The sequence below is a fragment of the Sorex fumeus genome, unplaced genomic scaffold (assembly GCF_029834395.1).
Source record: "Sorex fumeus unplaced genomic scaffold, SorFum_2.1 ptg000063l, whole genome shotgun sequence".
NCBI classification, from domain to species: Eukaryota; Metazoa; Chordata; class Mammalia; order Eulipotyphla; family Soricidae; genus Sorex; species Sorex fumeus.
The window spans coordinates 35,952,643-35,966,451 of record NW_026606120.1 but is presented as its reverse complement, the minus strand read 5'-3'; the positions used below and the strand labels follow the sequence as shown (position 1 = coordinate 35,966,451).

The window sequence follows — 13,809 nt, the reverse complement described above, 5'->3', positions numbered from 1 at the left end:
CTATTACAAGTCACAGTGTAAGCTTTGTAAATCACAGTGCCTAGAGAAAATAAATTTTAAAAAGTGCTCTGTGTTTCTGAAAATCTCTCTGGGGTGTGAACTACTCCAGGTTCTTCTTTAGGAACTGCCAATGGAAACAGCCCCATCTCTCTGCTGTGGGGCTCTATCCCAACAATCACTGAGCTTCAAAGAGGTTTCACGATCCGACTATAGCATATTTCCCCCCATCAAGGTCTGTACTCCTGGAAGTCATTTACGTGGTGCCTATCTGACCTCATTTAGCTCTTGTGGCCCCTTGACCTAACTGAGTGACACATCACGAGACCCTTCTAATCTCAGCAGCCTGAGACATCCCTGGTTCATCTCCCTGGCCCAAGTTCTCTGATTCTGCCCTGGTCCCACACATCCACCCACAGTTCAGCTTTCGGTCACATTCTCCTCTCACTTGGCCGCCATGATCCATAAGGAACAGAGTGGGCATTTCTCCCCAGGGGGATGGTGTGTGGGTCCATGCTGAACAGAGAGGGCAGCGAGGCTGGCTGAGTATGGACATGGAGGGCTCTGGAGAAAAAGCTGCCGGGTGTCCTGCGGCCTCAAGGCCGGTCACCTAGCTCCTATGATACTGGTCCTGGGCCCTGCAGGGAGGGCCATACCCCACCTCAGCGCTGCCCTCCACCACCTAAAAAGCTCCAGAGAACACTGTCACCTTTGACACGGGGACCACACATCTTCTAGAAATCGCTGTTGGTTTCTGGAAGACCAGCCCAGAAGCAGCCCCAGAGGGTCAAGCCTCGACTTCTGCCTGGGGCGGGCAACCTCCCTGCCCCGGGCTCACTCTGAGAGGAGGAGTGACCTGTCTGACACACCCCCTCACCCAACCACCGCTCTCTGACAGCCAGGAAAGCCTGACATTTCTAGGATAAGCCAACTTCTCAGGATCCTCAGTCTACTTTTCCTCCAGGAATTTAAGGGAAGTTTGACTTTTGGAGGGGCGGGCGATTTCCAGAACGGCATCTGTAAAATTTGTTCTCTCAGGTTCTAGGGATACCAAGCCGGTGTCCTTGGCTGACGCGAGGCCGTGGGCTGAGGGGAGTCTGTGGAGGTGAGGAATCCCCTCATCTGTTCAGCTCTAGAAATAAAGACACTGGAGTCAAATGGCTGCTGGGAGCTCTCAGGGCCCCAGGGCCAGCGGGAGGCCTTGCTTGTCTCTGCCTGGGCTTCCTCAGTCCTCCTCCCCGTTGCTTCCTGTCAGCAATGTGGAAGGGCTGTCGGGGAAAGCGTTAGCTGAGCAGCAGGCTTTCAGGCAGCCAGACTCTTTGTTTCTGTCCAGACTTTAGACGTGAAAAACGACAATGCCCTCAGGATTTGGTTCTGCACCTTGGGGGCTGTTTTACCAACAACCTTCTCTAGCTTTTCAGGAGCGTGTACACGGTCCCCATGCCTCCCACAGCACAGCACCGTGTGCTGTGCCAGCCCTAGCCCGGCCACCTGGAGTCCCCTGTGGACCCGGCAGAAGCTGCCCTCTGTGACGGTGACAGAAGCAGAGCCCCCAGGAAGTGCCTGCTGGGCAGTGCGGGACTCACCCACCTTCTCAGCGATCATGAAGTCATAGCGCAGGGCCTCTCGGGTGCAGATGGCGCCCAGCAGGAAGACAAAGACCATGTACAGAAACCACCTGCAAGACAGCCAACCTGAGGGCAGCTGCTCCCGTTGCCTGCCTCCCGCCAACCCACTCGCTGAGGCGCAAGGGGAGGGGCGCTCGTATGTTACTTTTCAGAATATTTCTTTTTATTTTTGCATTTGAAAAAAATGTATCTTATTTTAGGTCCTGTGGTCTATTATGCTACTAATGATAGGGTTGCACACAGACAGTGTTCCGACACCAGCTATGAGCTTTCCTGCCCCTCCCCAAAGCGCCACTGTTTCATCTCTCAGCCCCTCAGCCTGCGGCAGCAGAACAAGGCCTCAGGGTCCTGCTGTTTCCTGGCTCGGGACAACAGAGCCAAGCCAAGCGTGACACGACCAGCAGTGACCTGGGTCTGTCCCCTGCTGCCCATGACCTTGAAGAAGCACACGGCCCTGCAGCCTCGTTCCCATCTGGCCAAAGCTTCCTCCAGGGCCCAGCCCCTGCCGTCACCAAACCCTTTCTCTCCGTCCCCACACCAGTTCTCTGGTACCTTCACATTGCTTTGCAGAGCAAAGGAAAATTGCCATTATTCAAACCAGCTTTGTGTCCAGCTCTGGGAAAAAGCCAAGAGCCACTTAAGAAATAGATACCCTGATCTTTTCTAAGTAGCATGGTTAAAATAACGCAGGCGCTTCTCACTTCTCAGGCTATTGTCTTGCCCGTGGTTTTCACATTTCCCTGATAAAGGCAGAGCAGTTTCCTGGTATGGAGGGAATTCCAGAAGGTTCTGGAAGGTCAGAAACAGAGGCAACAGTGCCCAGTCGACCGGCCTGCTGGCCTATGAACTATGCCCAGGAAGCCCGTGGGTTGGGGGTGGGGGGGGGCAAGTGGGCTGAGGGGGTCTGTTGCTGAGTTCCTCCTCAGAAGGCACATGCAGAATCTCCACAGGAAAGACACGGAGGCCCAGAGGGCTAAGCCGGGTGCTCACATCGTGTTCAAGCTCCTCCAACGACCCTGGAACTTCTGTGGCTAACACCACTACCAACCCCCAAAATCCCCAAGTTGGAATAGGGGTGTGGGGGCCAAGGGAAGCAGATGGAAGGGAGAAGAAAGGACCTTCCCTGAGAGCGACCCTCCCTCGCGGCGTTCCCGGTGGGCTGGGAAGGGAGCGCCTCGGGGGCCCAGACGCGGATTTTCCAGCCGGCTGGGTGTCAAAGGAGGCTGGCATGCGAAGCGGATGGTCACAGTTGGGCCACCGGCAACAAACGAGGACGCTTTCTCTCTTGCCAGGCGCTCCTCTCCCTCTCCCCAGCCACCGCCAGGAGGGCACTTACGAGATGCCGACAGCTGCGAGGGAGCCCAGGGGGATGCTGGCCGCAGGCTCCCTGAGGTCGCCTGCCATGTTGAAGCCGGCCATGACGCCTGCAAGACACCCAAATGGCAGAGGGTGAGCTCTGGGCCCGGGAATCCCCTCATCCAATACCCCCGTCCTGGACGTGGGCCCACAGCTCTGTGAGCCCACCTCTCCATCACCCTGGCAACGGGGAGGCATCTGTGGGCCATGAAAGGCCTTTTATAGGCCGGGGGATGCCCAGGAGGAAACTTCCTACAAAAGCATCTTCAGGCCCACAGCAAAGAAGTGAGGGGCAGGGAGGTGTTGGACAAGGGTCCCCACGCCCAGGGCTGCTCCTCGGAGACAGCACCCTGAGACAGGGCCCGGGAAAGCCCTCAGCCTCTCAGCACAGGCCGGTCCCACCCAGGGCTGCTCCCAGCCACACACGTGCAAGAACCAGCCCCCACCCCAACACTCCCAGTGCCACCGACACACAGTCATGTGTCCTCCTCTCCCTTCCCCTTTCCTCCTCCTCCCCCTCTCCTTCCTCCCACTCCCCCTGCCCTCTCCCCTCCCTCCCCCTCCTCCCCCTCCCCATACCCCCCACTCCATTCCTGCACACTCAGGGAAGCAGTGATGAGCCCCATGGGTGGGCAGGCACTGAAATCAGCAGACCGTGTGCTGGGAGCAGGAGTGCGGCCCACACCTCACAGAGGGCCGAGCGCATCTTCTCAGACTTAGCCTTGAAAGAGGGTTTGCACAGCTGAGAGGCAGGAGAAGTTTCGACCCAATTCGTATGAACGTTCCTCAACACACAGCCAATTCTGAATATCTTATGTGCATTTTTTAAATAATGGGGCCTATCATGGTGAGGGGATGGGTGAGGCAGGACCCTGGGACTATATGCTGATGCACTGGTGGTGGCTGAGGTATTGTTAGGGTGTGTGCAGGAAACCCTACCGTGAATAGATCAGGGTGCCTCTAGAGGGAAATTACTCAACAGTCACATCAGAAACGTAGAAGGAGTGGCAATCATATTGTCTATAGTCTACTCTCAGCACGCATCTCTCATCCTGGGAGGATCCTCTCAACACCCTTTATTTGGTGCTCCCTTCTCTATCTGAGCTGCCTTTTCCCCTAGCATGTGCGGCTGGCCTCCAAGCCATGGAGCAAACCTCCTGGTACTAATCTCGGCCACTCTTGGGTGTTAGTCTCCTATTTTGTTACTTTATGTTCCCCAGATGAATGCAATCTTTCTATGTCTGTCCCTCTCTTTCTGACTCATTTCGCCCTGCCATGGCAGGGGGGGAGGGGGGGAGGGATACTGAGATCAGTGGTGATGGAGAATGGGCACTGGTGGAGGGATGGGTATTTGATCGTTGTATAACTGAACCCCAAGCACAAAATTTGTAAGTCTACAACTGTACCTCACGGTATTTTACTAATAAAAAATAAAAAAGAAAGACACGTAGAAGGAAGTCCCCATGTACAGAAAGGGAAACTGATACTCACCAGGCGAGCTGGGGTCAGGCCTGTCTGTCTGACTCAGAAAAAAACTCTCAGCGTTTCCCGGCTCCATCCGGGGCTCCCAGGTGAAGGGAGGTGAGGGCAACGCCAGGGCCAGCATGGCAGGGATACTTCAGAGAGAGCCCCAACTATGGACCAAATCTGGAAGCTGCTTCCACACTACCAGGCAATCCCACTACCAGGGCTTTATCCTCCGTGTAACAGTCACAGACATGAAGAAAGATTTTTAAAATAACAATAGAAGTTTGCGGGGGGCAGAGAGATAATACAGCCAGTAAAGCACTTGTCTGGCACACAGTCAGTCGATTTGGGCTCTATCCCCACAGCACATATGGTCCCAGGGTCTCTCCATGTGATCCCAAGTATAGAGCCAGAAGAATCTCTGAGCACTGCTGGGTGTGACCCCAAAGCCCCACCACCCAAAAAGTGAAAAATTATTAACAATGTCTTGTCTGCAGATGACTGGCTGCCTACGTGCAAGATCTTTCAGGAAATATCAGGTTCCCAACAAGGCCCAGATGAGGCTGTGACTTGGGAAGATATTTTAAAAGTAATTATTTCATTTTCAGAGGCATATTAGAAAACAGAACATATGGTCTGATTCCACTGTTCAAAAAAGAAAACTTTAGAAGCATAAGAAAGAGAACTCGAGCGAACATATTTTGAAATGTGAGCAAAGTTATTTTGGGCGATGGGAGAATAGATCTTTTTTTCATTTGACTGCTTACTCATCTTTCTCTATGACTATTTTGAAATGAGGTACAAATCTTTTTGCTTTGTTTTGTTTGGAGCCACACCCTGTGGTGCTCAGGGCTTACTCCTGGCTCTTCACTCAGGAATCGCTCCTGGTGCTGCTCAGGGGACCGTATAGGATGCTGAAGATTGAACCCAGGCCAGCCACTTCTAAATTAAACGGCCAACCACTGTACTATCATTCTGGACCCAAGGGCAAGTCACTTCGAAAGGCCTGGGTGGGTGAGTGGGGCACCCTGAAAACATAGGACAGGGATGGCGAACTACCACACCCTAAAGGAAAGAGTGAGCAAAAGGGGCGGGGTGGGTGTGGGAGGGTACTGGGATCATCGGTAGTGAAGAATGGGCACTGGTGGAGGGATGGGTACTCGATCACTGTATAACTGAAACCCAAGCATGAAAAAGTCTACAACTGTACCTCATGGTGTTTCACTAATTAAAAAAAAAGCGATTATGAAAAAAAAAAACCATAGCACAGGGATTGAGATGCCTGCCTACTAAGCACGCAGCTGAGCCAGGGTCAATCCCCGGCACTACCCTGTCCCCTACGTCCTACCAGGAGTGATCCCTGAGCACAGAACCAGGACTATGCCCTGAGAACCACCAGATGGGACCCAATCCTCACCCAAAAATAGAGTGAAGAATACAAAACTCTAAGAAGAGAACCCTGGGGAAAGTCTTCATGTCATTGGATTCGGCAATGATTTCTTGGATATGACAACAAAAACACAGAAAACAAACTAAAAAAAAAGGGCATTTTTTGTTTAAAATGCATATTAGGGGCCAGGGATATATACAGGGGTTCTCGTGCCACCAACATGTGCCCACCTCGATCTCAGCGGCTCTGCCATCATACTCCAGCTGCAACATCTCTGCCATGAGCCAGCTGTGTACATGTCTGAGCGAACGTACCATGAGGGCACCACACCTATGCGTACCCGCCACAAGGCTCAACCAGGCATGAGACTCCAGTCACTGCGACAGCAGCCACAAAGGAAAAGGTAAATGCAAGTACATGGGAAGGGGGAACAAATGGCTCTATGCAAAGGGCACGGCAGAGTGCCAGATGCATGATGCGCCATTACATCACAATGGTAGTTATATGATATTTATCATAGCACTGCACTGTCCTCCCGTTGTTCATCGATTTGCTCGAGCGGGCCCAGTAACGTCTCCATTTTGAGACTTGTTGTTACTAAAGTAAAAGTAAAGTAAAGGCCCTCCCGTTGATCGTCGATTTGCTCGAGCGGGCCCAGTAACATCTCCATTGGAGACTTTGTTGCAATAGCACAGCGGGTAGGGCATTCGCCTTACATGCGGCCAACATGGCCGACCCGAGTTCGATTCCTCCGCCCCTCTCGGAGAGCCCGGCAAGCTACCGAGAGTATTCGATGTGCCAGACACAGTAACAACAAAGTCTCCAATGGAGACGTTACTGGGCCCGCTCGAGCAAATAATCTGATTAAATTATAAATTAATTCCCTAAATGAAATTACAAAATATATCATTTTTATGCTGTTTATGATTGTATCATTAGCAAGCATAAATTATTTATAAGGATGTATGTAGTATACACATTATACAACTAGCATGAATGGTCATTTAAGAGAGCTGTTTCGTTTCTGTTCACAAGTCAATCAGTGACTCCCACCTTTAAATGTCCTTCTTTGGGGATCTCGACACAGAATTGGAAGAGACTCAGGACCATCTTGGAGGGAGGGGAAAGACCGGGGCAGGGCCAAGGCCTAGGGCTGAGGGACAGTCGGCCCAGGCAGAGAGGAAAACAAGCAGATCCCCAAGCTTCCAGTGTGAGTGCAAGAGAGAGTGTCTGTGTGTGTCTGTATCTGTGTCTGTGTGTGTCTATGTCTATTGTGTGTATCTGTTGTGCTGTGTGTGCCACTGAGTGTCTGTGTATCTGTAGAGTGACTCCAATACTGGGAGGCCAGAGGTACAGCAATAGTTCAGCTCTTGATCACAAGGGTGACAGCCACAAACATTCTGCTAAAGGCTACTGGTGCCCTGTACCCTCCCTCCCTCCCTTCCTTCCTCCCTCCCTCCCTCCCTCCCTCCCTCCCTCCCTTCCTCCCTCCCTTCCTTCCTTCCTCCCTCCCTCCCTTCCTCCCTCCCTTCCTTCCTTCCTCCCTCCCTTCTTTCCTCTTTCTCTCTCTCTCTCTCTCTCTCTCTTTCTTTCTTTCTTTCTCAGTGTCTTTGTGGACTTGTGAACTCCTTTTCTAATGTGAGCCCATTTAGTAATATTCCACTAATTCTAGGTTTAGTAAAAATGAAAAAAAAAACAACTATAAAATACCCAAAACAACCGCTAAGTGGCCTTTGGCATTCCCACACCCCCATTTAACCTGTAATAGAATTCCTTTCTGGCTGGAGAGAGGGGGTGGGTTAAGGCACACACTCACATGTCGTCAGCATTATCCACTTGTGTGCTGAGTATGGCCAAGCACAAGCAGTCCTTGTCCCTTCCAGAAAGAGATGGGAATGGGGGACAAGGGGGACAGTACTTCATATACTAGTATTTATTATTCCCTATGAGACATGTTTGTCTAGGGAGGCCAAAGAAAGTGGTTAAAGAAGCAGCAAATGCAGAGTATTCCAGGCCCCGCCTGGCCTGGCCCGGCCCACCCTTACAGCTGGTGGGGTGCAGGACCGGAGCGAAGCATCTTCACAAGCCCAGGACAGTTGCCCACAGCCAGTCTGTCTGTTCTTCCCAGGAGTTTTCCTCTCCTTGGTACCTGGGTCTGAAGTGACCTAACTCACCTGCCTCTCACTAGTGATGAGCTGAGCAGGGTAAGGGGTAGAAGTGTTCCTTCCCCAAAGCAAGAGGATGGCACTGGAAAAAGTCCCAGTTGGGACTCACTCTGAGCTCACCTCACCCCCATGGAAGCTGCCAGTGCTCAGAGTGGGCTCAGCACTCCTCTGGGTGTCCATCAGTGACCTCTGTACTCTGCACCACACTCTCAGTCTACAGATGCCCCAGCAGATCTGGTCATGGGGTGCAGGGAGCAGAAAAGCACAGCCCCTAAGAGGGGCCAGGGGTGTGGTCAAAAGCCTATGAATACTGGCAGAACTTTACAAGAAAAAAGCATCTAACCCTATCCAAAAAATGGAGAGAAGAGATGAATAGAAACTTCCTCAGAAAGAAATGCAAATGGCCAAAAGGCACAAGAAAAAATGCTCTGCATCACTAATCATCAGAGAGATGCAAATAAAAAAAAAACAATGAGCTATCATCTCATGCCACAGAGACTGGCCCACATCAAAAGAAACAAGAACAACCAGTGCTGGTGCGGATGTGGGGAGAAAGGAGCTCTCATTCATTGCTGGTGGGAATGCCGACTGGTCCAGCCTTCTAGAAAACAATATGGACATTCCTAATAAAATCTAGGAATTGAGCTTCCATTGGACCCAGCAACACTGCTTCACAGAATACACCCCAACTTCCAAAAACAAAATGGAGAAAAGACATTTGCAGCTGTGTGCTCCTTGCACACCATCCACAGTAGCCAAAACCTGGAAACAACCAAAGTGTCCATGAATAGATGACTGGATTACAAAAACTATGATACATCCATCTACATAATGGGATGTTACTTGGCCATAAGAAAAGATAAAGTCGGGGGTATGGTGCCGCCAGCAGGTCAATCTGTACCTGTAAGGCGAGTGCATCAGCAGCATGATGGCGCCTTCAGACTTCCAGATACCCCAAAATTGCTGCTGTGCCTTTGGCCAGACCCCAAAAACTTGGGGCCAAGTTTACCAAGAAAGTAAACAGCCAAAAGTTAGGTATGTGGGAGACACACCCACAAACCACCTCCGGCTCAGCTGTATAATTGGAGGCAAGGCCTCTCTGGCTCCTGATCAAGCTGATTAACGGCCATGTTCCCTGAGACTCAGAAACCAATCTCAAAACCCAGCAACTTTTGGCAGAAATGCGTGTGGACCGCGCAATAGGTTGCCAGGCCACCCCAGGAGGCAAAGGGTGTTGTCCCTCCACCTGATCCCCCTAGGCAGCTTGGTGGATGCCATCTTCCAGAGGCTATTGGACAGTTAGGTTTGGGTCCAAAGTGACGAGACACACGGGGCCTCAAGGGATGGGAGTGGAGCCAGCCCTTTCCTCCCCATCCCAACGAGACCCCGAGTCGCCGCCCACAAATGGCCTCTCCGGCTCCAGATCAAGCTACTTAACGGCCATCATCTCAGAGACTCAGAAACAAATCTCAAAACCCAACAGCTTTTGGCAGAAATGCGTCTGGTCCCTGCAGTAGGTTACTGGCGCTGGGCCACTTCAGGTGGGAATGGGTTTTGTGCCTTGGCCTGTTCCTCCTGGTGGCCCAGTGGCCGCCATCCTCCAGAGGCCACTGGATAGTCAGGTTTGGGCCCTCAGTGGTAAGCCTCACGGGATGGTGGTGAAGCAGGCCCTTTCCTCCCCATCCCAATGAGACCTCGAGTCGCCACCCACAAATGGCCTCGCTGGCTCCTGATCAAGCTGCTTAACGGCCATGATCCTAGAGACTTAGAAACAAATCTTGAAACCCAGCAGCTTTTGGCAAAAATGCATCCGGACCACGCAGTAGGTTGCTGTCACCAGGCCACCCCAGTGGGGAAAAGGTGCTGTCCCTCCACCTGCTCCCCCTTGGCGGCTTGGTGGCCGCCATCTGCCAGAGGCCATTGGACAGTCAGGTTTGTGCCCTCAGTGACAAGATCTGCGGGACCTCATCGGATGGGGGTGGAGCTGGCCCTTTCCTTCCCATCCCAATGAGACCGCAAGTCACTGCCCACGAACATCCTCTCTGGCTCCTGATCAAGCTGCTTAATGGCCATGATCCCAGAGACTCAGGAACAAATCTCGGAACCTAGCAAGAAATCCCTCCAGATTTAATTGTTGAAATTTTGGAATTTCAAAATAGCATAGCCACTACTGCAGCCATGTGGCATCATATGTTATTCATAACCAGTAATAGAAAACAAATTGTCTACTGTTGCCTTTTTGGCAGATGTGAGTGTTGGGGTAAAATCCCAAATAATTATGGTGGATGTGGTGTCGAAATGTTGAGTGTAATCACAGTATAGAGAGATTAATTTGGAAATCATCTGCCCCACAGGTGGGGGGGGGTGTGGGATGGGGGTATACTGGGGATTTTGGTGGTGGATAGTGGACATTGGCAAAGGTACGGGTGTTTCATTGTATGACCGAGACTTAAACCCGAAAGCTTTGTTACTGCTCTCACGGTGATTCAATAATAAAAATTATAAAAAATGGGAAAAAAAGGTAAGGTGGAGTTCATGCACAATTCAATCAGCCTAATCAGTGGCTGAATAAATAGCAGTACTCCTACATAAAAAAATAAAAATAAAAAAAAAGAAAAGATAAAGTTATGAAATCTGCTGTAACGTGGAGGGATCTGGGGAGTGTCAGAGGAAGGGCTAGTGACACGGAATGATCTCTCACATTCAGGGTAACAGGAAACACGGTAGGGAATAGCAGACGCCCAGACAACGGAAATAAAGAACAGAAGTTCTTTATAGTCAGTAAGAACCATGACACTGGCAGAGGCAGTAACTAAGGTGGGGGAGTGTTTGACCAGGAGAGATGGTGGTGCTGAAAGGTGGTGAGGTATTAGGGACAAAACCCTATCAGTGACATACCGCACATCACAGCGCAAAATCCAGTAGATCTCAAAAAGTGCCTCTCGTAGAGGCAGACTGGTGGGAGAAAGGCAAGTCGGCACTGGTGGAGGGAAGCAGTAGTAAAGGGATTGGTGCTGAAACACTGTGAATGACTTTGTAATTTCACAATAATTTTTTCATTCAATTTTAATTTAAAAAAATTAAAGCATGTGTATGGGTCAAAGAGAGATAGTACAGTGCATAAGGCACTTGCCTTGCATGTAGCTGACCTGGGCTTGATCCCCAGTGTGACATATGGTTCCCCTTAGCATTGCCAAGAGTAAGACCTGAGCACACTCTGGTGAAGAATAGGAGGAGAGGGAGAGGAGGAGAATGAGGAGGAGGAGGAGGAGGAGAAGGAGGAGAGGAGGAGGAGGAGGAGGAGGAAGAGGAGGGGAGGAGGAGGAGGAGGAGGAAGAGAAGAAGAAGAAGAAGAAGAAGAAGAAGAAGAAGAAGAAGAAGAAGAAGAAGAAGAAGAAGAAGAAGAAGAAGAAGGAGAAGAAGAAGAAGAAGAAGAAGAAGAAGAAGGAAGAAGAGGAGGAGGAGGAGGAGGGGAGGAGGAGGAAGAGGAGGAGGAGGAGGAAGAAGAAGAAGAAGAAGAAGAAGAAGAAGAAGAAGAAGAAGAAGAAGAAGAAGAAGAAGAAAGAAGAGGAGGAGGGGAGGAGGAGGAGGAGGAGGAGGAAGAGAAGAAGAAGAAGAAGAAGAAGAAGAAGAAGAAGAAGAAGAAGAAGAAGAAGAAGAAGAAGAAGGAAGAAGAGGAGGAGGAGGAGGAGGGGAGGAGGAGGAAGAGGAGGAGGAGGAGGAAGAAGAAGAAGAAGAAGAAGAAGAAGAAGAAGAAGAAGAAGAAGAAGAAGAAGAAGAAGAAGAAGAAGAAGAAAGAAGAGGAGGAGGGGAGGAGGAAGAAGAGGAGGAGGAGGAGGGGAGGAGGAGGAAGAGGAAGAAGAAGAAGAAGAGGAAGAAGAAGAAGAAGAAGAAGAAGAAGAAGAAGGAAGAGGAGGAAGAAGAAGAAGAAGAAGAAGAAGAAGAAGAAGAAGAAGAAGAAGAAGGAAGAGGAAGAAGAAGAAGAAGAAGAAGAAGAAGAAGAAGAAGAAGAAGAAGAAGAAGAAGAAGAAGAAGAAGAAAAGAAGGAGGAGGAGGAGGAGGAGGAGGAAAAGGAAGAGGAGGAGGAGGAAGTCATCTATGTAGACAACTTATTCAACTTAGAATCTTATATGGAATGTAACAAAACAAAACATGCGTCATTTAAACCACAGAAAGCAAAGCTCAGCTAATAACAGCCTTGGGTAACAATCTGATTCGAAGGACAAGGGCAACTCCGCCCTTGCAGAGCGTGCGGCTCTCAGAGGCAAAGCTCGCAGCAAGCTGAACCGCGTGCTGGTCTGGCACTGCCGTGGCCTCTGGACTGCAACCGGCTGAGGACCAGCTGTCAGGCCTGGTCAGTGCATGTGGAGGGTGGCCTGGAGGACCCCGATCTTGGGACACCCCATCCGTCCAGAGGAGCAAGCAGGGATCTGCAGGGTGTGCAAACAGGAGAAGGGGTGGGGCTCTGCACACCCAGCTGACTTGGCAGGGACCCCCGGCACCTCTGGGTTTGGACCAGGCTCGCAGTGGTACCACAAAGCTCCAGGCTCACACCAGGCCAAGCATTATAGGAGGCGGGTGGGAAGGGCAGTCAGCTGCTGGGGTGGTCGCAGGAAATGAAGCGTGGGCCAGAGTGGCCAGAGGCAGACAAGACAAGAAACGGCAATGATCGCTCTGTCCTCTGCGGGGAGCGCTAACCAGCCTGGGGGTGCTGGGAAGAGCAATGGAGGGTCCTGGACTCGGCCACGGACATGAGCACCATGGACACAAGCACGCATGGCTCCCTGACGGGGAGGAGACTGGCTGAGGGAAGCGAGCGGTGGGGCTCCCAGCACACCTGAGATACCCAAGAGCAAATGCCATGGAAGCTACTGGAACACAGAACAAAGCTCTGAGGGGCAGTCAGCTCTGCGGGTGGCCCCTGGAGAAGGGCAGGGTTGAGGTCCCGGGGAAGCCTGAGGAGGAAGGACAGAGTTGTCTAGAATCTCCTGGAGAATCCCCGTGTGTGGAACAGGCAGAAGCCGACACACCTGCGAGGCTGAGTCAGAGACTGGAAGGGGACAGGTGCGCACAGCTCATGAATGGCGGGAAGGGGAGGCGGGCAGGGCGGGGGCTCCGCGTGCTGGAGGCCAGGGTCTGTCCACGGCACTGCACATTCCCCTGAGCACCCTGTCAGGAGTAAACCCTGAGCACCGCCAGTGTAGCCCCCAGCTCCCGTAAAAAAGGAAGAGACAGGTGAAAGCAGAATGTGGCCGAGATGGCCAGTAAACCAGGAAAAGAAAACTGCGACCGAACAGAGCAGCATGGGGGTCACTGATGCGGGCCGGTGGGCATTTCAGCAGGGAGCTGGGCTGGGATTTCCAAGGAACAGCAGGAGCAGAGCAGGCTGGGGCTGGGAGGCGTCAGGAGCTCCAGGGAGACGAGGAAGACCAGAGATGCAGAGCTGCCATGGGGTGGGAGGGCCATCCTGCAGCAGTCGGGGTGGGGCCGAGCATCTGAGCAGGCCCCTGAGCCTTGCCAGGCCCAAAACAATGCATCTCTCTACCCTGAGGTGTGTGAAGCCCCTCCTGCCCCCTCCCTGTTCCTGGCTGCTGCGTTTCTACAACTGTGTTCAAATGAAGTTGTATGTTGTTTTATCTTTTCAAAGACCTTTTTCAGTCTGCACAGTGATCTTCACTTCGAGATGTGTATGTCAACTGTTCTTTTCCATTACTTTGAGTGTTTTTGTACTGAATGGCTACAGCATAATGCATTTACACATCCATTTACTGATGAAAAGGTGGGGGCGACCCCAAATTTATCTGTT

The 13,809-nt window shown here is 51.5% G+C and overlaps 1 protein-coding gene across 1 annotated transcript in view; it reads right to left on the bottom strand.

Moving 5' to 3' along the window:
• The window catches only part of SLC12A8 (solute carrier family 12 member 8), a 142,263-nt gene that overhangs the window by 47,716 nt on the left and 80,738 nt on the right, over positions 1 to 13,809 (bottom strand). Inside the window, exons 8-9 of the mRNA XM_056126484.1 lie at positions 2,962 to 3,049; positions 1,588 to 1,675 (exon numbers count right to left, since the gene is read on the bottom strand). Of these exons, the coding sequence (XP_055982459.1) occupies positions 1,588 to 1,675; positions 2,962 to 3,049 (176 nt within the window). The remainder of the gene's footprint in view (positions 1 to 1,587; positions 1,676 to 2,961; positions 3,050 to 13,809) is intronic.